We start from the raw sequence: 27,100 nt of genomic DNA, 5'->3' as shown, positions 1-27,100 counted from the left end.
CCAGAGAGGTGAGGTGCCTGGGTGCCGCGGGGTCCTTTGCTGGATGGGAAGTTTGGGGTTCCATAGGACAGGTCCCAGCTGCCCCTGGTCACAGGGCCAGCGGGGGCAGTGCGGAGGGACCTGTCCTTGCCAGAGCTGGGGTCTGTGGCTCCAGCGGGACCTCCGACCAGTCTTCGACACCACTGCCTCGTGCGCACTTGGCAATCTGTGTCGGGGAGAGTGTGTGCCTGTGGGGACTCTGCCAGGCCCTCAGCGCCCCCGGTGGCTTCCTCCTCTGGAGTGGGTGCATGCTGAGACCAGTGTGGGGTGACTGTGGGGCGATGGTGGGGCTGGCAGAGCCGTGTGCCTGGCTTACTCACAGAAGGAAGGCTCGGTGCCCTTTTTTAATTTAAAATATATATACATGTTTTAATTGATTTCAGAGGAAGGGAGAGGGAGAGGGAGAAGGAGAGGGAGAGAGGGAGAGAGGGAGAGAGGGAGAGAGGGAGAGAGAGAGAGAGAGAGAGAGAGAGAGAGAGAGAGAGGGAAACATGAGCAATGAGAGAGAATCATTCATTGTTCCGCTGCCTTCTGCATGCCCCACGCTGGGGATTGAGCCCGTAACCTGGGCATGTGCCCTGACTGGGAATTGAACCTTTACCCCCTGGTTCATAGGTCCACACTCTACCACAGAGATACACTGACTGGGCGTCAGTTGGTTGCTCTTTGAATCCATGAAACTGCCCTGTGCGTGTCCTTTTCCCGTGCACCATCTGGCAGGCAGCAGGCATGTCAGAGACCGGTGACTCCATGTGTCACCACAGGTCCCCTTTCTCCTCAGAGCCGCTAGGCCTCCCCATAGAGCCACTGCTTCCCGGGCTCTGACACCAGCTGTCCTTTATCCCCAGGTATGGTCCTCGTGCGCAGCGAGAACGGGCAGTTGTTAATGATCCCTCAGCAGGCCTTGGCCCAGATGCAGGCCCAGGCCCACGCCCAGGCCCAGCCTCAGACCACCATGGCACCCCGCCCTGCAACCCCCACAAGTGCCCCACCTGTCCAGATCTCCACCGTCCAGGTGAGTCATGCGTACACCCTGCACCTGCCAAGGGCCCTGTGGCAGGCATCCTGCCCCACCACCGGGTGGCTGACCCTGGTGTCCAGGACAGTCTTACTGGGAAGAGCTGGCTCTGATTCCCTGAGAGCTGCCCTCTCTCCATGACTGCATCTTCCCATGCCTCAGTTTCCTCTCCTGCAGAGTGGACCATGTACTAGTGCTTCTACCACAGAGCTGGGTCCCAGGCTGAGCGGAGACGTGCAGTGCTAAGCTAGTGGGCAGAGCAGGCACACTGAGTGCTGGCCTTCTCGTCGGGAGGCCCAGAGGACTTGACACACTTGTATTGGACAGAGCTGCCTCCCCACACACAGGCGTTGGAGACTGTGGTGGGAGGCAGGCTCCAGTGCTGAAGAACATGCAGGGCTTGCTCCCATCTGGGTTCCTTGTCCGTGTCATGATTTCCATGTGGGCACATGTCAGCACTGTCCCGTCCCCTCTGTCTGCGGTGCTTTCCTGTCCACTGCATCTTCCTCTGTTCTCAGCTAGGGAGCTGGTCAGTAACTGAAGTGGAGAGAGACTTCCTTCTTGAGCTCATACCTGGACGGCACCCTGCACTGCAGCAGCAGCTGCGTGTGCTGGGAGACCCACAGCCCCTTCGCTGAGTGGAACAGCTCAGCTTCCCAGTCTGTTCTGTTCAGTGTGAGGCAGACGTACGGTATCTGTGATCTCACTTTAGCTGTTGGTTGTGCATGTCACCATGTGACCATCAGCATTTGCTGTCCATCTCCTTTCAAACCAACTTCATAATTACGTTGCTCAGGACTCAGCTTCCCATCGGGGGTAGGTGTGATTGGTCTTAGACCCCGGGGACACGTAGTACTTCTTAGTGCCGTGGTCACTCTTTAGTACTTGTGGACAAGATCACAGTAGTCCTCACGGGACCGATTCCCAGATACATGTGTTTTTCAAGGACCATGCTGATTTGGTAAAGAAGTCTAAGGCATTTTCACTGTAGTAGCAAAGATGGGGGCCTGCACTTTACTTTGGAACCAAATATTTAGAATTAGGTGGCTCTGTTGAAACTGCGAGTGAACTTGCAGACGCACTTGTGCCTGGATTGCTTTGGGTGCACAGGGTGGCGGGGAATTCTCACGCTGTTGCCCCTTTTAGATGGGTCTTGCTTGTTTTCCAGGCACCTGGGACCCCTATTATTGCCCGGCAGGTGACCCCGACGACCATAATTAAGCAGGTGTCTCAGGCCCAGACGACGGTACAGCCGGCCGCCGCGCTGCAGCGCTCACCCGGAGTGCAGGTGAGGCCCGGCATCCTGCACGCAGGGACCAGGCATGGACTTGGGAGTGGGACGCAGGCAGAGTTTTGGGAGGAAGGCTGTAGGAGAAGGGGCTCCTCTCTGATGACAGCATAGGCTGTGGCTGGGTCCCCCTTCCTTAAGGCCGCACGGACTCTAGCACCAGCAGCACTTTAAGGCTGCCCTGCCAGAGAATAGTGAGAGGGTCACCTGATCAGCATTTGGTTGTAAGGCATCTCTGGAGCAGGGAAAGCCTAGTGCAGAGTGTGTGTGTGTACCTGTCTCCCCGTGAATGCGCCGATGGTGGCAGTGCTGTCGTTGACCGTGTCCCAGGTCTTACTTGGTGTCATTATCACAGCGGTGGGCTGTGATGCTCTCAACAGCTCAGCTGCTGGTGTCCCGGACAGGCTGGCCACTCCTGTCCCAGCAGAGGAGCCCTGGCCAGGGCCACAGGCCAGAGCGTCCCGAGCAGAGGCTCCAGCTGCAGCGAGGTGCTGGTGAGCGTGCACTGTGAGGTGCTGCCGTGCTGGCCAGGTTTCACCAGGTGTCTTTGTGCCAGGTTGGCTCTTTGCTGCGTTGTTGTCAGTGTTGATACCCTTGGCAGTTGGTGCTGTCCTGTTTTTCCGAATGAGGAAACCACAGCCAGAGGTGGCAGGGTCAGTGGTGGGTAGTGGGTCTGGAGCAGCTCAGCACCACACTCTTCCCCCACTGGATCGCGTCTTCTCTGACTCACCTGTGGCGCCTGCAGTGAGTGACAGTGTTGTTTGAAACACAGGAAGGGTCGTCCAGGTGTTGGGGACTTCCAGGATGCAGGCTTCTGCCTGTGGTTCTGTCTGGTTGGTGCATCTGATTCTACATTTTGTGCAAGGGTTTCCAGAAAGCATGAGGCACAGTCAACTGAGTGTCCGCTTCTGTGCAGTCTGCATGTGTCTCGTGAGTGGAAGTTGGTGGGGCCAGCAGGAGCATATGTGGGACAGGCCCCGAGATGGCAGCATGGTTTGCTCCTCCTTTCCCCCTGAGGTTTGAGTTTGATATTTGCTGGTGACAGCAGTGATGACTCATGCTTCACATTACAAGTGAGAGAAGATAGACTGACGTAAATCCGGTCCCCACCTGCGGCTCCTGACCTCCCGGAAGCTGGTGTCCACAGCCTGGGGCCACTGGGACACCCGGAGCTTGGAGGGGCTGCGTCAGCTCTCTAATGGACACTGGGCCACACCGGAGGCATGTGCAGGGGTTGCACTGCCCCTACTTTAGAAGTTTTACGAAAGGGACATTTTAAAAATTGGAGAGAAAATGTTGAAAGCTAGATTATAAATTGGAGGACCGGTTAGAAAGCCAGTTAATGTTGGTGTCACGACCCTGCTGCAGAACTGTGGTCGGTCAGGAGCCTGACCTCGGGCAAGGGTGGAGCTGCTGTCCATTCATTCAGCAGGGGCCTTCCTCACTGACTCCACCCACTCCTCCTGTGCTCCACCTCCCCATAGTGATACTTCATGATGAGACTCGCTCTTGAAGTGCAAGGAAAAGGCCAGTCTGGCCGGCAGAAGGGGCCAGGGCCCCAGCCCATTCTCTCCCAGAGCTTCCTTGCAGGAGGGCTGACTTGTCACCAGGCTCTGTGCAGACCAGGCAGTGACATTCCCTATTGCAGTTAGTTTTTTGAACTGAGGATGAGACCTACTTTGCTTATTAAAAGGCCATTTGTACTGGTCACCATGTGACTTCAGGATCAACTCCTGAGCACCAAGTTTTTCCAGCGATTGGCTTTGTTTCTATCAGTTTTTGCTGGAGGTCACCATCCTACTTCTCAGGTGCTGAGGACTGCAGTGCTCAGGCTCTGCCTGTCGCTGTGTCCGAAGGTCCTCAGGGTGCATCCCCTCCAGCGAGGCCCCACCTCTGCAGGGAGCTCTCTTCCCAGACATAAGGCTGCTGCCTGCAGCCTCTGTTTACCTTGTGTTTTGGAATCTTGCAGCCTCAGCTTGTTCTGGGTGGCGCTGCCCAGACAGCTTCGATTGGGACGGCGGCGACTGTTCAGACAGGGACACCTCAGCGGACTGTCCCGGGGGCCACCACCACCTCCACAGCTGCCACGGTGAGTGCTGCCTGTGCACCCCTCAGGTGGGACCGTGTGTGCAGAGGGCTCCCCGTGGTGACAGAGGCCCAGACAGTAGTGTTTGCAGTTAGTAGTGTTCGTAGAACAGCACTGTTACCCGCTTGGGTTTACACTTCAGTAGTTCCCTGCACATGCATAAATCTTCACACTGGGATCCCGCTTTATTTACAGCTTCTTCCAGTTTCTTTGCCAAGTAGTTCGTCAATGTTAGCAGTTGTGACGCTCTGTAACCCTGTCACTGTGCATCAGGGAGATGCCGGTTCTTCTTGGTGATGAACACACTGCAGGGACCAGTGATGGAGTCACCTTTTTACCTTTGTGGTTTTCGGCTTGTGACATTCCAAGGGAGGGAATCACCAGTGGAGGGAAGTGTGAGCCAGGTCCTTCTTGATTGTATGGCCAGGTGTCCTGGGCACCCTGCTTGGGCACCTGCCAGGGCCAGGCCCCACCAGCAGGCTAGGAGAATGCTTAGAGAAGAAACAGTTCTCAGGGTGAAGATGGGCATTTGCCTGTAAGACTTTTCACAGGTGTCTTTTTACTTGAATGCAGGAAACTATGGAAAACGTGAAGAAATGTAAGAACTTTCTGTCTACGTTAATAAAGCTGGCCTCATCTGGTAAACAGTCCACAGAGACGGCGGCGAATGTGAAGGAGCTGGTGCAGCACCTGCTGGTAAGAGCTTCGCCACCAGCCCGGCCCTGGTGTGACACAGCAGCCTGCCCTGGGTGTGCAGGGCCTCCCTGTGCGGCTTCCTCCCCGAGGCTCGGGGCCTTGGTGGAAGTGTCATCCCTGAGGACAGGCGTCCCTGACCCCTCTGCGCCTGTGCTCGCTCGCTCGCAGCTTTGACTGTGCCAGAGAGGTTCCCTCAGGCTGTTTGGCTCCTGGCAGGATGGTCTGACACGTGGTCAGGGCTGGGCACTGTTGAGTGACAGCTGGGTGGGGAGATCGGGGGTGGGCTGGTCAGCACACACCTGGGATACCCACATTGGCTGAGTATGAGGCACGCTGACTCTCCTGTTGCCTCTGTCAGTCCAGACCTGGCAGAGAGACCAGGAGACCAGAATAGCCTCAAGAGGTGTGTGTGCAAACTTCCAGTCCTGAAGGAATTTCATGTGAGTCTTATTTTTAAGGATGGAAAAATCGAAGCGGAGGATTTCACCAGCCGGCTGTACCGAGAACTTAATTCTTCACCTCAACCTTACCTTGTGCCTTTCCTGAAGGTAACGGCAAAGCCCTTGTCCATCTCCGTGCTGTTCTGAGGGAGGAGTGGGCACAGTTGGCACCTTGTGTTGAAAGCCTAAAGCGCCTGCAGCAGAATGTGCGGCGTCCTCTTAGAGGCTTTTCTGGGCGTTGGACCTCAGTACTGCTGGCCTTCGGGCGTCCCGCTCCAAGCACAGGCCCGACTCATGGGTTGTCCGTGAGCGTGAGGGCTGATGGGACACCCACCCCGGGGAGGAGCCAGGCTCCAAGGGCAGCGGTCGTCCCTTAGGTGATCTCTGGTGCACAGCATTCTCAGAGCATTTCAGAAGTGCTGCGCCATCTTCCTGGGCTCAGGGTCAGTGCTGGAGGCTGCCACCCACACCAGAGGTAACTCTCTAAGCTCTGAAACCACACTATTAAAAAAAAATTTTATTTGAGAGAGGGGGGGGGGAAGAGAAGAAGAGAGGGAGAGGGAGTTATAGAAACACGAATGAGAGAGAAACCTCAGTTGGCTGCCTCCTGTATGCTCCCGGTTGGGAATTGAACCTGCAAACCTGGGCATGTGCCTTGACTGGAATCCAGCCTGGGGCTTCTTGGTGCAGGGAAGCATACTCAGCCCACTGAGGCATACTGGTCGGCAAAACCGACACTCTTAAGCTTAAGAACTGTACCTCAGAATGGGGTTTGTCTGTTTTGGAGAGGGCACCCCATGCTGTGCTGCCTGCTGACCCTGTGTTTGTGTTTACCCAGAGGAGCTTGCCCGCCTTGAGACAGCTGACCCCTGACTCCGCAGCCTTCATCCAGCAGAGCCAGCAGCAGCAGCCGCCTGCCCAGCAGGCCACCACTGCACTCACAGCCGTGGTGCTGAGCAGCTCCGTCCAGCGCACGGCCGGGAAGACGGCGGCCACTGTGACCAGCGCTCTCCAGCCCCCTGTCATCAGCCTCACGCAGCCCACACAGGTTGGCGTTGGCAAGCAGGGACAGCCCCTTACCCCTGCCTGCCTCTCTGCTCAGGGAGCCTGCAGGACAGCCCTGGGCGTTAGCTTTCGTGGATAAGGCAGCAGCCTGGGCCCCACAATTCTGTGATTCATTCCTCAGTAGCATGAAGTTAGTGTGTTGGCTTTTACCCAGTGTCCATCCGGCACCTGTATTGTTGGGGTGATCCTGGCTTACAGGGACATGGTGAGTTTATAGTGACTCTTAGCTGGATATTACCTTTATTGGGAGCAGTGGTCCACATACAAGAAACCGACAGAGTGTGCTGGTGTTGGATGAGCAGGCAGCTGCGTGAGCCTTTGCGTCACAGTGCGGGCCTGGGTGTGCAAAAGTCTGGGCCGTGGTAACTCCAGGAGCTGAGTGGCAGGCTGCTGTCATTCATTTACTGCCAGCTTCGATTCCGTGTCCCGAGCTTTGCAGCTGGAGAAAGGCTGTCTTTGCTCCCATAGGCAGATTGGGGGCTATTAAAAAAATTCAAAGAGATTTTGTTTCTCTAAAGCCAGTTACAGCAAAACACACCCCAGGCTCCATGGCATTTAGTCGAAGTGGAGTGTGTTTATGATGGTGCAACATGGTAACCCATGGGTGATTAAATCCATGCAGCTCTCTCACCTGCTCAGTTAGAACCGGAGTGGGTTTGGCCTGGATTGGCGGGGAGGAAGCAGGCTGACCCCCTCGGGAAGGTTGTCAGTAGTGTCAGGGCTGGAGGTGCCCATGTGACAGCTCCACACTCCTTCCAGTCCGAGGGGCAGATTTCTTTCCTTTCATGTGATGCAGGCACAGAGCTGTCCTGTTTGGCAACCCCTGGGCTGATTTTCACAAAAGCTGGGTTCTCTTGAAGAGAGCATGATGGGAAGCCATTGTTCTCGGAGATTGACCTGTGGTGCGGGTGTGTGAGTGATGCTACCGGTGTTCCCCGTGTCGACCAGCAGGGACCTTTCTGCGCTCGGCTTCCCGGGTTCTGTGCAGATTCGTGTGTGTGTGTGTGTGTGTGTGTGTGTGGTCAGCAGTAGGTAGCAAGGCCTGAGTCTGACCGGTTTCCTTGAAGCTTGTAGATGTGAAAACTGGAAGCTTTCCCAGGTTCAGGCTCATCCTGACTGAAGGCCCGGGGCACGTCGCTTTACTCATCCTGCACAGCGTGGGCTTTCACAGGTGTCAGTGCCAAAATAGTTTGATCTCAGGGCACTGCCCTGTCCCCTCTATGCGTGCCCCACAACACTTTCACCGGTTACCTTGTAAAATTCAGAAACTGGATTTAAAAAAGATATTTTTACTGACTTCAGAGAGGAAGGGAGAGGGAGAGAGACATAGAAACATCAGTGATGGGAGAGAATCATTGGTCAGCTGCTTCTTGCATGCCCCACAATGGGGATCCAGGCTGCAACCTGGCCATGGCACTTGACCGGAATTGAACCAAGGACCCTTCAGTCTTTAAACCAATGCTCTTTCCACTGAGCCATACCAGTTAGGGCCAGACTGGATTTTGAAACCCTCAGCCCCAGAGGGGTGGACGAGGTCACATGGACGGTAGCTGTGTGGCTTTAGAAGGGGCTGTAGTGTCCTTTGGCCCCTGTGGGGTACTCGGTGCTGCCAGGATTCGGGGTGCTGCTGTGTGGGGGGTCGGACAGAGGCTGGAGGTGGAGGAGGTAGGCTGACTGGACAGGGAGATGAGTAGATGGGGAGCAGAGACAGGGTGAGCACGTGATCAGTGGCAGGAGTCTAAGGTAGACAGAGCCATGCAGGCCGTGCAGGAAGAGGAGCAGGCACACAGCTGGGGCCTGGCGCACACCACATCTGGGGGACAGTTCAGGGGAGATATAGGCGATCTAGCCTTCCCCCAACTTAAAGGCCACCTCCCCTCTTAGAGAAAGTGTGGAGGAGAAACAGAAATTTGACCTGTAGCCTCAGGTGGCCACATCAACTCCGCTGGCCTGCAGGAGAAGTAGTCGTACAACTCTGCGTTTCGGGCCGCTTAGGTGCAGCTCTGCCTGGAAGCTGATGTGATCCTGGCAGCCTGACCTTGCCCTGGCCGGGGCGATGGCAGGAGGATGGCTGGGGACAGCTGGGAACTGGCGCTATTAGTGCTCATGGGGATGTGGCTCTGCCGCAGGTGATCCAGCAGCCGCCCAAGCCCGGAGCACTGATCCGGCCCCCGCAGGTGACGTTGACGCAGACACCCATGGTGGCCCTCCGGCAGCCTCACAACCGCATCGTACTGACCACACCCCAGCAGATCCAGCTGAACCCACTGCAGCCAGGTGAGGCCGCAGTCAGGGCCACTCACTGAAGGTCCTGTCTTCCCGTTTTCTTACTCTTTTGGGACACACACAGCGAAAGGGACCATTTGAGCCATTTGAGTGTCCAGTTCAGTGCGGTCAGTCTTCACCTGTGGGCGTGGGGCAGCAGGTGAAGGCTTGAGAGATGCCATTCAGACTTTCATCTGTGGTTTGGGGTTAGAAACTCACTGCTTTTAGGAACTTTATTGTAGTGGGCGGGGGCATCCTCCCTGGCTCTCTCCGGGCACGGGCACAACACACATGCCGCTGCATCGGGTGGGGTTCCTGTGTCCCTGTTTTGCAGTCCCGGTGGTGAAACCTGCTGTGTTACCTGGAACCAAAGCTCTTTCTGCGGTCTCGGCCCAAGCAGCTGCTATGCAGAAAAATAAACTCAAGGAGCCCGGGGGAGGCTCGTTTCGGTAAGGAATGCCTGCTTGAGGTGATCGAGAAGCCCTTGTGACGGTCTTGACTAGCCCAGTACTGTGAGAGCGTCAGTCCTCCAGGTGCCTTACTCGCCCTGTTCTCAGCCTCGGGACCCTCGGGACGCCGATGGGCTCTCTGACGCGTAGGGCTGAGCCTGCTTGTGATGGAGTTAACCTGTCAGGGCTAACTCCCTGAAGGAAGGGCTGTGCTGTGACTGTCATGATGGAGCTGTAGGAAATGTCTTGGGTCAGAAGGCTTTCATGGGTCTTTTCCCCCCACAGCCAGCAGGTGGCCGGAGCTGGGCCAGTGTTTGAGGAAGGCAAGGGGCTATGTGCCTGGGCAGCCCAGCTTGAGGGCAGCGCCAGGGTGTGGGGAGGGGGCAGGTGCTGGAGATGGGAGGTGAGGTCCCTGCAGCTCAGAACTGGGAGTGGATGGAAGGTGGGGAAGCCTGGGCCTCTCCCTGGCAGAGAACGGAGTCAAATGCAGAACAGTGAGCTGAGTGGACCTGTGGTGTTGGATTGGAATGGGACATGGTGGCGTCACCTCCTGGTGCAGTGTAGAAAGGTCTGAAGTAGCAGCGGATGGAAATTCCTCACTCTGCCCACCCAAGGAGCCGGGAGCAGTGACACCTGGTGGTAGCAAGCTCCCGGGTGCTCAGATCTCATCTTCTGACATCTGTTTTCCTATAGTGACCAGGGTGCCTGGAAAGGCTGACCACCTCCGGCTGGCTCAGGGGGAGGCGAGGTGGGCTCGGCACATCTCCTTAGGTCAGAGAGCAGTGTTCAGGGGGGACAGACAGGGGTCAGAGCTCACACAGAGGTCTTCAGAGTGGCCTTCCTCCTGCTGACCACATCTCTAGGAACAGACTGTCCTCACAGCACAGACAGGAAGCCATGAGCCCATAAAATGAGTAGCTGATAGTTCATGAGGAACGGGACACCCAGTTTCAGAGCGCAGATAGGTGCACACACACTCCAGGTCCTCACATCCAAACACAGGGCGGGCCGAGTGCCCTGGCGGTGGGGAAGCAGGGCAGGGACCGTGGGGCTAGTGCTTGGAGGACCCGCTAGAAAGGGACCAACAAAACGCAGGCCCTGTGGAGGTGGCGGACGCACTTGTGTGAAACTCCTGCCGAAGATGTATCTTGTCATGAGGGGCCATCAGATGGAAAACGAGGATGCATGTTAAAACAAGTGGCCTGTGACTAAGTGTGAAGGGCATGAGATCCAGGAAGGCCTTCGGAGCATTCCAGGCCTAAGGAGGCTAAAGAGACATCAAGTGAAACGCCAGATGGGACTGTGAACAGGACCTCTGCTGTGGATGGCACTCCTGGGCCATTCTGCCAATCGGGGCGGGTCTGAGCGCGGCTGGTGATGCAGCCAGGTTCTCTCAGGGCGCCCTGTCGGCGAGGACGCCCAGTGGGGTGTCCATCAGCAGCATACGCTCAGGGGTTCAGGAAGGAGCGTACTGAGCTCCAGTTCTCTCCGGAGTCTGCGATTGTGTGATATATAAATTAATGCTCTGTGTCTTTTTATTTTGAACCCTCACCGGAGGATATTTTTCCATTGATTTTTAGAGAGAGTGAAAGGGAGAGGGAAAGACAAATATCAATGTGAGAAAAACACATTGATTGGTTGCCTCCTGCATGTACCCTGGCCAGGAAGGAGCCTGCAACCAAGGTACATTCCCTTGAGTGGAACCAAACTCAGGACCCTTCAGTCTGCAGGGTCCATGGAGCCAAACTGACTAGGGCAATGCTCTGTGACTTTTTTTTTTTTTTTTGAAAGTAAAATGAGCAGTTTTGTGTTTTTTTTTTAAATGTATTTTTATTGATTTCAGAGAGGAAGGGAGAGGGAGAGAAAGAAACATTAATAATGAGAGAGAATCATTGATCGGCTACCTCCTGCACGGCCCCTAACTGTGGTTTGAGCCTGCAACCTTTGCATATATGCCCTAGGCTGGAATTGAACCCGGGACCCTTTGGTCCACAGGTCAGTGCTATATCCACTGAGCCAATTGGCTAGGGCAATGCTCTGTGACTTTTAAAAGAGTTCCATTTGGGGGAACTCCTTGAGCAGTGAGTAGGGTGTTGGGTTTTGCTGTCTGAACTTGGCACTGACTGTTGGGGAGTTCTGTACACATGTCCGTCCATATGCAAAGACTCATGCCCGCCTTGTCCCTGAATGGGTGTTTCTTTAGAAGACTGGGGTCACTGTCAAAGAAGACCCCTAGGCTTCCTCATTCAGGTGACAGACAGCAAGAGCATGAGGCAGATGGCAGGCGCGTGCCTGGGGAGATGTGAGCCATGCTTTCCAAGGGCCCCTGTTCGCTCCCCCCGTTCATTGCCCCTGAGTTGGGACCACCTGAATGCGCTTCTGCTGCAGCCCGTGCTTGGCACAGTCATCTGTTGTTATTACCTTAAGGGACGATGATGACATTAACGACGTGGCATCAATGGCTGGAGTAAACCTATCGGAAGAAAGTGCGAGGATCTTAGCCACGAACTCTGACTTGGTGGGCACGCTTACACGGTCCTGCAAAGACGAAACCTTCCTCCTGCCAGCGCCTTTGCAGAGGAGGATATTGGAAATAGGTGCGTTCCTGTTTCACGGCTGTCACAGGTGTCTGCGTCCCCACGGGGTCTGTGGGTACCACGACTTTAGTGCTCGATTGGGGTCAAGCTGCCCCTCCTAGCAGCTCCCCACCACGGGTTTGCCTGTGTCGTGGTGGTGGTGACGGTGCTCTGCCCGGGGCCTGCCTGGGCTGTCCCGAGGCTGTGCAAGGCAGCAAGTGGTGAGAAAGAAGTGCCTAAATGTGTGAACTATTGCCCGACCCCCAGGTAAGAAACATGGCATAACAGAGCTGCACCCCGACGTGGTGAGTTACGTGTCACACGCCACACAGCAGAGGCTGCAGAACCTCGTGGAGAAGATATCAGAAACGGCTCAGCAGAAGAACTTCTCTCATAAGGTAACGTGCTGTTCCCGGACCAGTGTCCGCTGTCCAGTGCATGCAGGCAGCCCCCTGGCTAGTTCCAGTCTCCTGCAGAGCGAGGTGTGGGGAAGATGCACTTCTTGGCTGCACATTGCTCTCAGGTGCTCTGTCCCCCAGGCTGCGGATGGAGGGATTTGTGGCTGGGACAGGCGGAGGTGACTTTCAGCTAGGGCATGATGGATAGGGTCTTGTTCCCAGTTGCCTCTGGGGTTTCCGGCTAACCCTGCAGATGGGGGCTCCAGTCTGCTTGGTGACTTGGGACATCGCCTGTTGTGTTTTGTTGAGGTCGCCTGTGCCAAAGGCCTGGCCTCCACAGTAGCGGCCAGCATGCATCCTTGTTATGTTCCAGTGAGTGCTGTCTCACAGGCACCGAAGAGCAAAATAGAATGGCGACAGCGCCTACAGAGCAGCTGTTAGAATGAAAGCACAGCTGTTTTATTCTGAAAATGTTTATGCTGCTATGAAAGTTTAAAATGTTATAATACTTAAAACAAACAGCGAAATGTATGAAGTGGAAACTCCCCTTGAGCTCACTACGCGTTTCCTCGTATAAACGTGGAGCACTTCGGGTGCAGGGTCTGCAGGGCGAAGCTATGGGAACTGGACCGGGAAGGGGGTGCAGACTGTCCGGCTGGGTTTCCAATTGATCAGCATATCATTTTACCTTCTTTGTAGGATGATGACAGATACGAGCAGGCGAGTGATGTTCGGGCTCAGCTCAAATTTTTTGAACAACTCGATCAGATTGAAAAACAGAGGAAAGATGAGCAGGAAAGAGAGATCTTAATGCGAGCAGCCAAGGCAAGTACTCCTGAGTATCTTGGGATGACAGATGCCTTCGGGTTCCTTGAGAGGCTGGAGTGGTGTTTGGGGTGCAATCAGGAGTAGGGCTGGGGTGTGAGGCCTCAGGAGCCATAGCATGTGGGGCAGGGCGCATCCTGGCTCCTGTCCTGTGTCCTACCCCGTCAGGTTTCTATAGCTGGCAGGCACATCAGAGACTGTATCTTAGTTTTTCTGTCCAAACGGGTATTGTTTCCTGAAGAATTCTGTTTGTTTTATTCCCCATGTCATGCAACACAGATTTTCACCTTTTGGCTTTCAGTATTTAAACAGTGTGCCTCCTGTTACAACCTTGGTGTTGCCATGTTGTAAACATTTAGGTCATAACCTATCTTTCTTCTTTCCCTTTTTGAAAAATAGTCTCGCTCCAGACAAGAGGATCCAGAGCAATTAAGGCTGAAACAGAAGGCGAAAGAGGTGAGGAGCTTTGGGGTGGAAGAGCCTTCTCAGCTGCTGGGACCTGTCCCCGTCCCCCGTGGGAGCGTGGGTCTATGATGGCGTTGGTGAGGCAGCATTTCTGTAGACGCTTGGAGTGCTCGCCCCAGTGGTCTCTGAGCTGCCTGCCCATTTCAGAGCTATGCACTTTCTCACCTGAGTGATCAGTCTGTACTTGTAAATTTGTCCAGAGCTTTCTACGATGAGCACCTCTTGGTTTGTTGTTTTCTGACTGTAAAATATGCTTTCTGTTAAAAAAAAAAAAAAAAAAAAAGGGTTCAAACATGAAAGAAATTTTAATTTAGAAAATTTGTGCAACCTCTTGTCTGTGAGTCACTTTGCTGAGAGCAGGAAATGCACCTGAGGTGACCATCCTTGTTCCCTCTTCACACAGATGCAGCAGCAGGAGCTGGCGCAGATGAGGCAGCGTGACGCCAATCTCACCGCGCTGGCCGCCATCGGGCCCCGCAAGAAGCGGAAAGTGGACTCCCCAGGCCCGGGCTCCGGGGCCGAGGTACAGCCGTGTGTGGGGATGGGGGGTGGAGGGGGGTGTGGGACACCTGGCAGCTCCCCCCTCGGTATAGTCAGATGCACGTAGGAAAACGGGCGTTCTCACATGCGTGGTTGACACTTTACATTAAAATCGACTTATTTGTGAACATCACAGGAGGCGAGTTCTTTCCATAAGAAGTTTAGTTGCATGGTTTAATATGATGAGATTTAGACTGGCTTTGAGAAGAATGTGGGCGATTATAACTGTCAGGGAAAGGGCCTTCACAGGAGAGCTGTTCTTACTGGACGGAACAGGGATCAGCACGGGACCCACTCCCAGCGCGTGTCAGTTTCCTGCTTTGCTTGTTGGCATATCTTTATATTTAGTTAGGGATCAGCCCTGAAGAAAGCTAATTTTGCTTTAAACTGTCAGTTGTTTTTAAGCTAAATTACATGAAGAGAAAACATCATCTCTGATTCTTTACCGTTCCCGGAGTGCTAGCACAGCACTTAGCTGGTCAGTATAGAGTAGTGGCTGGCAGTGGGGGCCTCACTTTTGATTACCGAAAATGGTTGTATTTCTTTGTTTCAAATAATGTTTTCTCTGAGAATGAAATCCTGGGTTGACAGTCTGTTTTTTTCTTTCAACTCTTTTTAAAAAATTAAGATTTAATTTCTCCTACATTCTTGAATAAGCCAAGCAAAACCAGATATATATCACTTAATTTTATAGAACAACAGACTAAAGGTATAAGTGAGTCCAGGAATTAGCCATCCCTGACGCTTTCTCTGTTCTTTGGACCCCTCTGAGGCACCACTGGTTCCTTCCTTTCTAAGGAGTGTCCTGGTGCCATGGTTTCTTGACCAGCTCACAAAAGAAGGGAGGCTAAATCGTGTGCTTTGCTGAACTGCACACCTGTTCTAAACTGAGAAGCAACCACAGGTGTGTAACCATTCTCTTGCTTTTAGCTGCTGTTCCACTGTCTTCCAGGTCCCTGTTCCCTGTAGGCCTCACCACTCCTCTCCTTTATTGTTTTGAGATTGTCCGAAGTTTGTCTGTGTTGTGTTCAGATTCAGTTCTGTTGATACTTAACCTGCTTGGAGTTCTTAGATCTCTAGGAGAGTATTTTTCCTCAAATTTGGAATATCTTGGCTTTTATTTCTTCAAAATTCTTTTCTGTCATCTTATTTATTTTTTTACTGGGACTCCCAGTTACATGTACATTCCACCCTTTTTTCAGATTGGATAATTTCTACTGACTTATCCTCAAGTTTCCCAACCACGTCTCCAGGTGGCTGTGAAGCTAACATATTCTGAAGTTGCAGGGTTTTCACTTAGTTATCTATGGTTTCTAATTCTTGGCTGAGCTTCCCCGTTACCCCTTGTGGACAACATATTTTTCCATTTTTCTTTCATCCTGTCTGTGAAAGCCATTTGATATCCTTGTCAAGTCCAACATTTGGGCTGTCTCAGGCTCATCTCAGGCTGCCTTTTCCTCCAACTGCAGGTCATACTTCCTGTTTCTCTGTGTGTCTAGTGATTGTTAATCAAGTGCTGGCTATTGTGCCTGCCGTGCTGGTTGACTCAGGATTTTGTCTTCCTCTCAAGAGCGTTGTTCATGTTTCAGCAGGAAGTCCTGCCACTTGGCTTGTTTTTCTCTTTGGTGTTAGAAAGGGTCTGTAGGAGGCTCATGCGGCCTCAGAAGCCCCTCTGACCTGGCAGCTTTACCTGCAAGCTCTGCCTACCCTGTCCAGGTCGGTTTTAGGTTTTTGGAGGGTGGGTCTTTACTCCTGGGTGCCAGGAGTATGGCGGGTGTTGGCTCACCACAAAAGTACTGCCCTGTAGCGCTTCCCTGGTCTGCCCTCTCTGTAGCTCCTTTACTCCCAGTTCAGGAAGAAACAGTGTATTTGATACTGATGACTATTCTCTATGCTGAGAGCGTTCTCATCATTTTGTTTTTCTGAATCTCACTCTACCAGACTTTTTTGAAATGGTTCATGGAGACACCGTTCCCCAAGTTCTCGCATCTTGATAACTGCCTGTTCTATTTGAAGGTCAGTTCTGACAGCCATAAAATCCTTGGCTCATGTTTCTTTCCTTGAGAACCTTACATGTGTCACTCAGATACTGGTTCCTGGGAGAAAGTGCTGCCCCAAGTCTGATACTGCATTTCTCTTGTGTAATATGTTCTTTTTGCTCCAAGATGCCCACGGAATTCTTTTCTTTAAGCCTTTCATTTACGTCACATGTGTCAAACACAAGGCCCGCGGGCCAAATCCGTCCCGCCAGGCCTTGCAATGTGGCCCACACCGCGCTGTCATCACTGCACTCCTCTGCGTTTCCATCACAGTGACAGTTTATGACTGTTCAGTAAACCATTCGGCCCGAGATTTAGGCTGGATTTTAGATTTTGGCCCCTTCTCTGATTGTGTTCGACACCCCTAATTTACGTGGAGTTGCTTACTCTTGGATTGGCCTTTTCAGTGTAGGTGTGTCCTTTCAGCATACGGCATCAGATCCTATTTCATTCAGGAACACTTTCTTTTGTGTGTGTGTGTGTGTGTGTGTGTGTGTGTGTGTATTTTCTTTTTTAAATCAATTTTTTACAGAGAGGAAGAGAGAGGGAGAGTTAGAAACATCGATGAGAGAGAATCATGGATCAGCTGCCTCTTGCACATCCCCCCACTGGGAATGTGCCCGCAACTAAGGTACATGCCCTTGACCGGAATCTAATCTGGGACCCTTCAGTCCGCAGACCTGCGCTCTATCCACTGAGCCAAACCAGTTTTGGCAGGAACACTTTCTTTCACGGTGCCTTGCTATTTTGTTTTCCTTTTCAGAGATTCCTATTACTCTATGTTGTACCTTCTTTGCATGAATCTTTTCAGTCTCTCTTTTTTTAAATTATACTTTTTATTTTATTTTTTCACCTTTGTAATTTCTTCTTAAGGTGTTATTTGTTGTGCTTCTTTGCTCTTGTGTTCTTTTTAATTTAGTCTTCATTTCTCAAGTGGAATTTTGGTTCTAATTCTAATTCTTGGTTTTGTTGCCTCATTTCTAAGTTTTGTCAATTCTGATTTTTGTTGTTTCATGCCTGTCATTATTTCCTTAATGTCTTTAGTTTGTTTTGAATTAGCACAGTACAGTTTTCATCTGTTTTTCTGTCGTCTATAGGGATGCTATCTTGCTCCTTTTCTCCTTTTCCTGTAGTGTCTCCTATGGGATTTGATGCTAATGCTTTCAGTTGCTCACTTTTGTATATTTGTTTTCTTGAACTTTTGAGAAGCAGTGTGGTTTGAGGAAGTTTGTGACTTGATTGGGTTGTTTCCATGGTGGTACAAGTGTGGGTGCTCATGTTCTGAGAGTCCATGGCTCAGCTTCCCACTCTATTTTTCTGCACTGTTCTCTGCTCCCCACCTTCCTCCTGCTCAGCTTGATTTCCTGACTGGGAGCCCTGGTCAGTCCTGTAAGGCTTCCCAGCACTGGGCTGGTGTGTGAGTAGACAGGTCCTCCCAGGTTTAGCTCCTGCTCTAAATGAACCATTGTTCTTCCAGTGAAAGCCTGCTGGCCCCAGGGTTGTAGGCTTGCTGGTGCTGGTTGGCTTTTTCCTATTTGCCCTGCATGGTTTTGCAATACCATTGAGGCATGTGACTGCTGTGGTTCACCTTCACTGGCTTTGTTCTCAAGTGTCTGCTGGTTTGGGTGTTGCTATCTGATTGTTCTGCGGTTTATATGATACTAGAGGTCCCGTGCATGGATTTGTGCACTGGTGGGGTCCATTGGCCTGGCCTGCACCCTCTCACAGTCTGGAATCCCTTAGGGGGATGTTGGATGCCTGGTGCATGGATTCGGCCTGATCCCTTCAGGCGAGGCCAAGGGACCCCACGGGTGCACAAATGTGTGCACCAGGCTTCTAGTATACATATAAGATCTTTGGTTAATCTCTTCCCACCCTCCCCCTCCTCCCCTTCCCTCTGAGATTCATTAGTCTGTTCCATGTTTCTATGCCTGTGTGTTGAGTATCTGCCCCCTGGTGGTCAGTGCATGTCATAGCTATCGGTCAAATGGTCAAACAGTTGAACGATCGCTTAGGCTTTTATATATATAGATGGGCCTTTGGCAAGATCCTAAAAATGCTGCCCCTGTTACCATCTCCCTTGAATATGTTGATAAACTTCTTTCAAAGTGTTTTTATTTTAAAATAGTTTCAAACCTACAGAAGAATTTTAGGACTAGTATAAATTACTCCCTTCATTCAGATTTTCCATTCTGAACACTTTATCACATTTTCTTCTCACCCTGTCTTCCCCACCCCCCATGTCTGTGTGTATGTGCATTTGGTTATTATATATATATATAGTATTATACATTTATAGAATGGGGCAAAAGTATGTTTATAGTTATGAGTACATGAAACACAGAGTTTCTTCTGTATTATTGTATTGTTTTCCATATGTACACACCCACACAGTTTCTGATATGCTACCCAACCTTGTCATGGGTGAATCGGCACGGATCCGGCCACTGGCCAGTCCTCAGACTGGTCACATTTCACAAGCTGTCCTGGCAGCGTTGATCTTCTTTTCTCTTTGGTCCGGTTCGTGTGCCTTGTTAGTCTCTTCCAAGTGTCCCTATTCTGGACAGGGTTAGAGGTCAGGCCTTGGGCTCAGGATTGCTGGTGCTCTGCTGTGGTCATCAGTCATCAGGCCCCCGTGTTGACCTGGTGAACTTGATGCCACCTGGTTCAGCTGGCGTCTGCCAGGTCACTCATGGGTACAGTCATGCTGCGCCCTCAGAAGGATCAGTCCTTAGTGAGGAGACGTGGCAGGGCTGTGCAGACCACCTTCCCCACCAGACCTCCAGCCTTAGCCCCCGCACAATTGCCACTGCACGCTAACACCACCGGTGCCAATGGGGTTGTCTGTGGTCACACCTGCTCCATCACTAGCTGCCTCTCCTGTAAGAAGAGCTTCGCCTTCTCCCTCCTGCCTTCATCCTCATCTGTTCACATGCGCGCGAACCGGCGGATTCCTGTTGCTCTCAGTGGGTGGTAATCAATCCTCTCGTTATTTCTAGATGGTCAGTGGAGGCTTCTTCAACCTGCTCTCTATATCCTTTTGAAATGTCACCTCATTCCTCAGGCGTCCCATTTCTACTGGCGCAAGGGCTCCAGCACCTGCCAGCAGCTGGTCCGGAGCCCTGGTTCCTTTCAGGGCCATGCCTATGCATATGTGCGCGTACATGTGTGTGAGCGTGTGTGCATGCTGAGTGTTGTGCGAGTGCCTGCAAGTGCTTACGTGTGTGTGTTGTGCATGCATGTGCACAAGCATGTATGCCTTCATGTGTGTGCCGTGTATCACGAGTGCCCCTTTCAGTATCTGAAGCCAGCTCAGTGTTGACGTTTAATGGAGGCTGGGTTGGGCGCCCCAGGGCCTCTCCAGCGTGCCCTGGCCCGTGGCCCTCCTGGTGGAAACTTAGTTTCTGCTGCTGTTCTCAGTGTGTGCCGTGTTTTGCTAATGAAACTAATTTCCCGACCATGTCAGTGGCTCGGGTCCTTGTGCGAGGACGGGAGGGCAGTTCCCAGAAGAGTGTTTTGACTTAGGGGGTGAGATATCCAGAAAACCTCTAAAGGATAGAGAAGGCACAGTGCTCCACACAGGTGGGGGTGCCGGCGAGGGCGGGGGCCGGCCTGAGGCCGGGGAGGCGGAGGAGCCGATGGGAAGCTCGTCACCACGACGGCGGTGAGGCCTCCGCAGAGTTGGCATTGCTGTGGGGACTGCAGGGAAAGTTGTGTTGTACGTGCGATGGGCAACATCAATTCCAGAATTTAATGTCCTCTCTCCGCCTTTCCATCAGAGATGGTGCTCAGTCTCTTGTCTTTTTATTCCCAAGTTTAAGATTATTCCCTCAGAGTATGTCTTAAAAAAAAAACACACAACTTTTTATTTTGAACTAATTTTTACACACACAGAAAAGTTGCAGAAACTTTGGAAAGTTTAAAAAATATAAATTTTTATTGATTTCAGACAGCAAGGGAGGGGAGAGAGAGAGAGAGAGAGAGAGAGAGAGAGAGAGAGAGAGAGAGAGAGAGAGAGAGAGAAGCATCAATGATGAGAGAGAAGCATTGATTGGCTGCCTCCTGCACGCCCCCCCACTGAGGATCGAGCCTGCAACCCGGGCATGTGCCCCTGACTGGAATCGAACCTGGGACCCTTCAGTCCGCAGGCCAACGCTTTATCCACTGAGCCAAACTGGGTAGGGCTAGAATTTTTGTATATCTGTCACCCAGCAATCCCTACTGTGTGTCATTGGTATTATACTGTTCACTGAGGACTTTATTTCATTTTGTTTTTCAGAATTTAAAATTTAAAATTAATAAACATTTTCTAAAGTTGTTATAGGTTCACAGGAAAATTGAGAGGAAAGTGCAGAGTTCCCTGTAGCTCCTTCCCCTGCTCACAGCCCACCCGGCAGGCATTTGTAACAGTCAGGGCCCCTGCATTGGCATCATCACCCAGAGCCACGGTGTGCACTGGGGCCGCATGTTCTGTTCTGTGGGGCTGGACAACGTGTAATGACATGTGCCCACCATCATAGTATCACACAGAGAAGTTTCACAGCCCTAAAACCCTCTGCCCCCTCTCCGTCCTCCCGCGACCCCTGGCCCATGGTCTGTACCGTCTCCACAGCTGCCTTCTCCAGATGTCGCACAGCTGATCACACAGTCTGTAGCCTTTTCAGTTGGTTTCCGTCACTTAGTCGTGCATTTCAGGCTCTTCTGTGTCTCTTCATGGCCTGACGCTTATTTCGGAGCTTAATGCCATCCCCCTGGCTGGCTGGACCTCGGAGATTCATCCACCCACCTGGTGAGGGACATCTGGGCTGCTTCCCGTTCTGTCAGTTAAGAACAAAGCTGCTGTAAACGTCTGTGTGCAGGTTTTGTGTGGACCTCGGCTTTCAGCTCCTTTGGGCAAACACCAGGGAGCGTGACTGCTGGGTCCACGAGGCTGTGCAGTGTGTGAGACACCGAGCTGCCTTCCAGAGCGGCCGCACCGGCTGCGTTCCCACCGGCAGTGAAGGGGTCCCCCCGCTCCCGTCCTCGCCAGCACTCGGCGGTGTCAGTGCTCTGGGTTTGGCGCTCTGATGGGTGTGCAGTGGACTCTCCTCGTGTAACTTCCCTTCCCTGAGGGCTAGGACGCGGAGCATCTTGCCATTTGCTTGCCAGTCATCTGTGTAGCAACTTGGTGAGGGGTCTGGGAAGGTCTTGGCCCATATTTTAATCGGGTTGTTTGTTTTCCTGTTGAATGTTCAGAGTCCTTGTATATTGTGGATAACAGATCTTTATCAGCTGTGTCTTTTGCAGCTCTTTCCTCTGGATCTGTGTTTCCCCATTTCCACCAGTGCCCTCTCCACGGCCGACCCTTGTTTGGGATCCCGCGTGATGTCTGTCCTCACGCTGCGTGGTCTCTTCCCATCTGTGACAGTCCTCAGTCTTCCCTGTCCTTCTGATCCCGGCACTGTGGAAGGGTACGAGTTGGTTATTTGGTAAAGTCCCTTATTTCGGGTGGGGATTATGCTTCCTTGTGGTTAAACTCAGGTCATGTGATTTTGCTGCACTGTCACAGAAGTGTGCTGTGTCCTTCCAGCCTGTCATGTCCGGAGGCCCCAGTGCTGGTGGTACCTGCACACTTGGTCCACGTGGGGCCTGCAGGGGACTCACTGTGAAGTTCCTGCCTTTCCCTTTGTGACTGCCATCTGTGGGAGACACAGGACTGCATTGCTGTCCTGGCTCTCGTCATCGGTCACTCATTGTGACCTCCTTCAGGTTGGCTCCTGTGTCCTTCAGTAGGAGCCATCACTTTTTAAAGATTTTCTTTCTCACACTACAGACTGTTCTAGGCTTATGTGACTTTTCCTGCCATTTCTCTGAGGAGCCCTGGTTCATTTTGTTGGAGAGCCATGCTTGGGGACCAGGGCCTGGGCCCCAGTGAGCTCCTGGGAGGTCCTTCCTTCAGCCCCCCGGCTTCCACACGCACACACTGTCCTTGTACACCTAGACCGAACACAGTGGATTTGTCCTTGCACCTTAGGGTCAGTCTGAGGTCACAGGCTCCTCCCAGCAGCCCCTCCTTCCTCTGGCCTATTCCGTCCTAATGGGCAGGGTACGGGTTCAGAATTGCACAGCCCTGTGCGATGTCCCGTTGGGAATGGAGGTTCTCGTGGTCCTTGTTCTGTTGAGTGTCACAGTGCCAGGCCCGGCCTCACTCTGAGGCACTGAGGTGGGCTCGCCCTCCCAGGGCTGTCCCTGCTTGCCTGCAGTGACCTTCTCTGATTATCTGTGTGCCGTGGCCTCCCACATCTGGGTTGATTTTCATGGCTTGTTTTCAGGTGAAGCGTTGCCGTGCTTGGCAGTCTGAGCCGTCCACAGGCAGGTGCTGGTCCCTTGCCTCCTCATTTCCACTCGGCACTGTGTGTTCTGGGGTCCCTCCCTCCTTCTCGTCTGCAGTTGTGTTCCATCGGTTACCTTGGCACTTCAATTTTTTCCAGTGTTTACTCCCCTGGTTTTCACTTCACTGTTTACTACTCAGCTTGTTCACTTTTCTTTCACCTGTTGGCTGTCGGTCCTCAGTGAACTCTGCCTGTCCCGTTCCCTCCCCTCTTCTGTGTCACATCAGTTCCCCTCTAGGACACTTGCCACTGGTTCTCCTGACTCGTCCTTTCTTTGGTGATGCTGCACATCCCCGTATTCCAGGCACTCATCCCCTCATCTGTGATGTGCTGTCACTGTCAGGGCGGTGCCCGCCTGTGACAGCCTGTGTGCGGCCTCGGGCACGGCCCGTCCTGGGACGCCGAAAGGGGCTTGCTTTGTGGGGCCGGGGACTGCAGGCTGGCTCGCAGAGCTGGGCTCGTGCTTCCTCCGGGCTCAGTGCAGCTCTGCGGCCGCTGGTGTGCGCGTGGCTTTGGGAAGCCTGATGCATGCTGACGCTCTTGTCTCCAGAGTTTTGTTTCCTCTCTCTGCCAGAGGACTGCGCTTTGACTCTGAAACTACGTGTTAGGGGTCATGTCAGTGAGTTTCACGGTTAATTTTCCCAGGCCCTTTCAGTGTGGGGTGCTGCTCTTTTCTGTCCTGGAAGGTTTTCTTGGATTATAGTTCAAGTCCTAGTGCTGACCTGCCTGCCCCTCAGGGCTCTGGGGGCTCCCATTTCCCCGGTCCTGTTTCCTGACCTTTTCCTTTTCCTCCTCTCCTTTTCTCCTCTCCTGCCTCTCTACACTTTTATTTGTCTGTTCTCCTCTGAGCACTTTGCAGTGAATTTACTCATTTCTGAGCTACTTTTGTCTTTTCTGTCCGTTAAAAACAAAATCCTGACCCGAGGATATTTTTCCATTGATTTTTTGGAGAGAGTGGAAGAGAGAGGGAAAGACAGAGAGAAACACCGATGTGAGAGAAATACATCGATTGGTTGCCTCCTGCATGAACCCTGACCAGGGTCCCGGCTGGGAGGAGCCTCCAACTGAGGTACATGGCCTGGACCAGAATCGAACCCGGGACCCTCAGACCCCCAGGCCAGTGCTCTGTCCACCGAGCCAAACCCCTAGGGCTCTTTCCATTTTTTTCTTGTGTTTAATTAACTCTCCTGGTTTTAAATATATATTTTATTGATTTTTTACAGAGAGGAAGGGAGAGAGATAGAGAGCTAGAAATGTCGATGAGAGAGAAACATTGACCAGCTGCCTCCTGCACACCCCCCACCGGGGATGTGCCCGCAACCAAGGTACATGCCCTTGACCGGAATTGAACCTGGGACCTTTCAGTCCGCAGACCGAGGCTCTACCACTGAGCCAAACCGGTTTTGGCAACTCTCCTGGTTTTAAATTTGTTTTTTTCTGGTTTTAAATGTGCTTCTTTCCTAATTTTTGAGTTTTTGACTTAAGGTGATTTTCCTGTTCTCAGATGCTTACACATGTGCTTTCTGTTGTTGAACGTGCTCTCCTCCGTGTCCTCTTGTTTCCAGACAGTTCGCCTCTGACCGGCTGGGATCCAGGGCTCTGGTTTTGCAGCGGTTCTCCAGGGCCTTGCTAGGCTTCTCCGGTTTGTGTTTTACAAGATGAATGGGCCGATGGCTCCCTCTTCTGGCAGCATTTCAAAGTCGGGGTAGCGGGGCAGGCTTTTTGTTTGGTTAGGCTGAGGGGAGGGTGGTGACATTCTCGTTCTTGCAGGACCTTAACTTGTCCCCACTCAGCCCCTCTTCACTCTCACACACTCGGATTATTCCTGGGTCACTGCGTCTGAGCCGGGAACAGACTCTCGTTGTCTTAGGTCCCGTGGGTCCTTCGGCTGCAGGGCTGGGGCTGTCCTGCTGTCCTGAGGGCCTCTTCCTCAGGTTCCTCTTACCCCCATGGCTGGACCCTCCTTCGGAGCCAGGTGCCATAGTATGACATGAACACTCCCTCCGATTGGGAGAAGTGAAAAAATAGCTCTCCCCCATGTAATTAGAAGGATTCTGAGTGTCAGGTAGGGTCCTTGAGCACAGGGGTTGTTATAAAAGTCAATAGAAGCAGGAGAAGTGCTGGTTTCCTGTGTCCTTTGACCCCAGAGCTCGGCTGGACGTGTGCAGCCACACCCATGGGCCCTGTGGGCGCTTGTCCATCAGGATTTCTTTGTAATGGTTTTGATTTCCAAAAAATATTGCGTTAAAATATTTGTCTTTTTTTGAAAAGAAATACAATTGACTTATAACACTGTGTTAGTTTCAGGCATACACAGTGACTTGCTGTCTAATTGCATTTCAAGGGAGCCCGTGACAAGGCTCTCACCGAGCAGATGTCACGTCCCTGTGGCCTGCTCCATAACTGGGCGTCTGCGTCTCTAGTCACCTTCCTCGGTCTCCCCGCCCACACCCCTGGCCATCATCAGTTTGTCTCTGCCCACGACTGCTGCTGTTTTGTTTGCTCTTTTGGTTTTTAGAAAATATTGTTCGTGTTGATTTCTGACTTTTAAGTTTCAGCCGCCCTGCTGTTCTGAAAGCAGAAATACAGCCATGGGCCAGGTTGATAGTGTGTGTCAGAGACACATGTCCGTGATGTAGCTGGTGCCCTTGTTCCTCCGAGTGGCACACTCCTGCCTCTGAGAGGTCACTGTCCGAGAGCCTCCAGCTTTTCCGCCCGACACTGGCTCTGCTCTGCGGCCTGACCTGTCGCCGCCTCTAAGCTGTGTTGCCAGCACAGCCCTTTCAGGAGCGCTGTTTGATTCTGACACGAACCACTCCATTGGGTAGTTCTTCCAGACAAGGAGGAGCAGTCATGGGAGGGCTGCGGGGTGGGGGCTACTGGGGAGCCTAGGGGGAGTCTAGGGGGTGCACGGACAATGTAACTTGTTGGTGGAAGATGTGCCTGAGATGCCTGGGACCACCAGGCCCCCTGGGGAATGGGCTCAGGTAGGGGGCCAGGCATGGCCTCCCCTGCCACTGCTGGCCACCTGCAATGCCATGGCCTCGCCCCTCTGCTCCCATCTTAAACCTGGAGGAAATGCTGTAAAAACGCCAAGGTGGTTTTGCACTTGAACTATACACGAGCAACTTTAACCATCAGACTCAGAGACTTAGTTTCCACTCCATTCGGAGACACGAGAGCCGTGCAGTGGGAGTTGTGTGGCTTGTGCCTAAGTGTGCGATGGAGGCGATGATGTGCTGAGACCATGGATGCTGCTGCTGCTGGGCTCGCAAGGTGCTTCCAGGAGGACCCCCAGACTCCATCTGTACAAGTACCAGAGACTCAGGCCCATGTCCGGGCCTAGGGCGCAGGCTGCATCGCTCAGACCGGCAGGGAGCCCCTCTCTTGTCCAAGTGACCACGGAGTGCTGCAGCCCAGCCAGATGACCACCACCTGTCCGGTTCCAGACCTTGTGGCGTCAGGAATGTGGGGATGACAGTCTGGCCCCAGGCATCAGCCCTGCTGGAGCCCTCCGATGCGTGGAGCTGGGAGGCATTGGCCACACCCCCAGGAGCTGCTCCGTGCCCTGGGGCAGGAGCCGCCACCCTCCCTCCTCAGGCCACAGGGCTCCGAGGGCGAGCTCTGGGGAGCTGGGCTGGGGTTCTGGAGCGGCCCTGCAGTCATTGTGGGCTCCTGCCCCTGCCTCGCCCTGCCCCTGGGGATTCATAAAGCACATCAGCTCGAGGAGTGGGCTCTGGGATGGGGCCTGTCCCACCTGGCTTCCTCCAATCAGGGTTCCTTGGGACACTAAAGGAGACTCACGTTGACCCAGACATGCCATCCCGGGGCCCTCACCTGGCCCTGCCCTTTCCTCTGCCCTGAGTCCTGACTCCCTGTGCACCACTAACTCGCTGTCTTCTCCTTTGTCACAGGGGTCCGGCCCGGGCTCTGCAGTCCCCGGCAGCTCTGGCGTGGGAACCCCCCGGCAGTTCACACGACAAAGGATCACGCGGGTCAACCTCAGGGACCTCATATTTTGTTTAGAAAATGAACGCGAGACAAGCCATTCACTGTTGCTCTATAAAGCGTTCCTTAAGTAGCACAGGACCTGCGGCATCTCGTTAGAGACGCCTGGGACGTTTTTATATATTTGCAGATTACGCCTTTTTGTAATAAGCAAATGGGATATTGTTTAAAAAACAGCCACCTCTTTGCAATGGAACCGTTTTATATTCCTGTTTCTAAGTCAACTCTTCAGTCCGGAAGAAAACAAGTTTCTGTAACAGAGTACAGAGGCCCATGGGTACTCTTAACGGACAACTAAATCCTAACTCATCTTTGATTGAGTGGCCTTCTTGCCAAACAAGCCATATATAAAAGCTGACTGAATCGTTTAGCAAATAATTAGCTGCCCTGTGTCGCCTCCTAGCGGCTTTTACATTATTTGTGCATTTGGTTTTAGTTCAGCCCCACTTACTGCGTAGGTGTGTGTCTGCAAGCCAATGACCTCATTTCATTTATTTTATTTTTGTATCAGTCAGTTGGCAAAGCAAACTGA

General features: G+C 52.7%; 1 protein-coding gene across 2 annotated transcripts in view; it reads left to right on the top strand.

Annotated features, from left to right (window-relative positions):
• Nucleotides 1–26,830, top strand: part of TAF4 (TATA-box binding protein associated factor 4) — a 62,256-nt gene extending 35,426 nt beyond the window's left edge. Inside the window, exons 3-16 of one of the 2 annotated variants that reach the window (XM_036420033.2) lie at nucleotides 888–1,054; nucleotides 2,226–2,345; nucleotides 4,315–4,434; nucleotides 5,005–5,127; nucleotides 5,586–5,675; nucleotides 6,406–6,647; nucleotides 8,755–8,909; nucleotides 9,232–9,346; nucleotides 11,774–11,943; nucleotides 12,190–12,320; nucleotides 13,020–13,145; nucleotides 13,545–13,601; nucleotides 14,014–14,133; nucleotides 26,475–26,830. In XM_036420033.2, coding sequence (XP_036275926.1) covers nucleotides 888–1,054; nucleotides 2,226–2,345; nucleotides 4,315–4,434; nucleotides 5,005–5,127; nucleotides 5,586–5,675; nucleotides 6,406–6,647; nucleotides 8,755–8,909; nucleotides 9,232–9,346; nucleotides 11,774–11,943; nucleotides 12,190–12,320; nucleotides 13,020–13,145; nucleotides 13,545–13,601; nucleotides 14,014–14,133; nucleotides 26,475–26,642 — 1,904 coding nt within the window. In that variant the 3' untranslated portion in view covers nucleotides 26,643–26,830. The remainder of the gene's footprint in view (nucleotides 1–887; nucleotides 1,055–2,225; nucleotides 2,346–4,314; nucleotides 4,435–5,004; nucleotides 5,128–5,585; nucleotides 5,676–6,405; nucleotides 6,648–8,754; nucleotides 8,910–9,231; nucleotides 9,347–11,773; nucleotides 11,944–12,189; nucleotides 12,321–13,019; nucleotides 13,146–13,544; nucleotides 13,602–14,013; nucleotides 14,134–26,474) is intronic. The other variant, XM_045575011.1, reaches the window with a different exon arrangement.
• The last annotated feature ends 270 nt before the right edge of the window (nucleotides 26,831–27,100 follow it).

The sequence above is a fragment of the Pipistrellus kuhlii genome, unplaced genomic scaffold (genome assembly GCF_014108245.1).
Source record: "Pipistrellus kuhlii isolate mPipKuh1 unplaced genomic scaffold, mPipKuh1.p scaffold_m20_p_60, whole genome shotgun sequence".
NCBI lineage: Eukaryota > Metazoa > Chordata > Mammalia > Chiroptera > Vespertilionidae > Pipistrellus > Pipistrellus kuhlii.
Note: the sequence above shows the minus strand (reverse complement) of the source record. Positions and strands in the feature narration are given on the sequence as shown.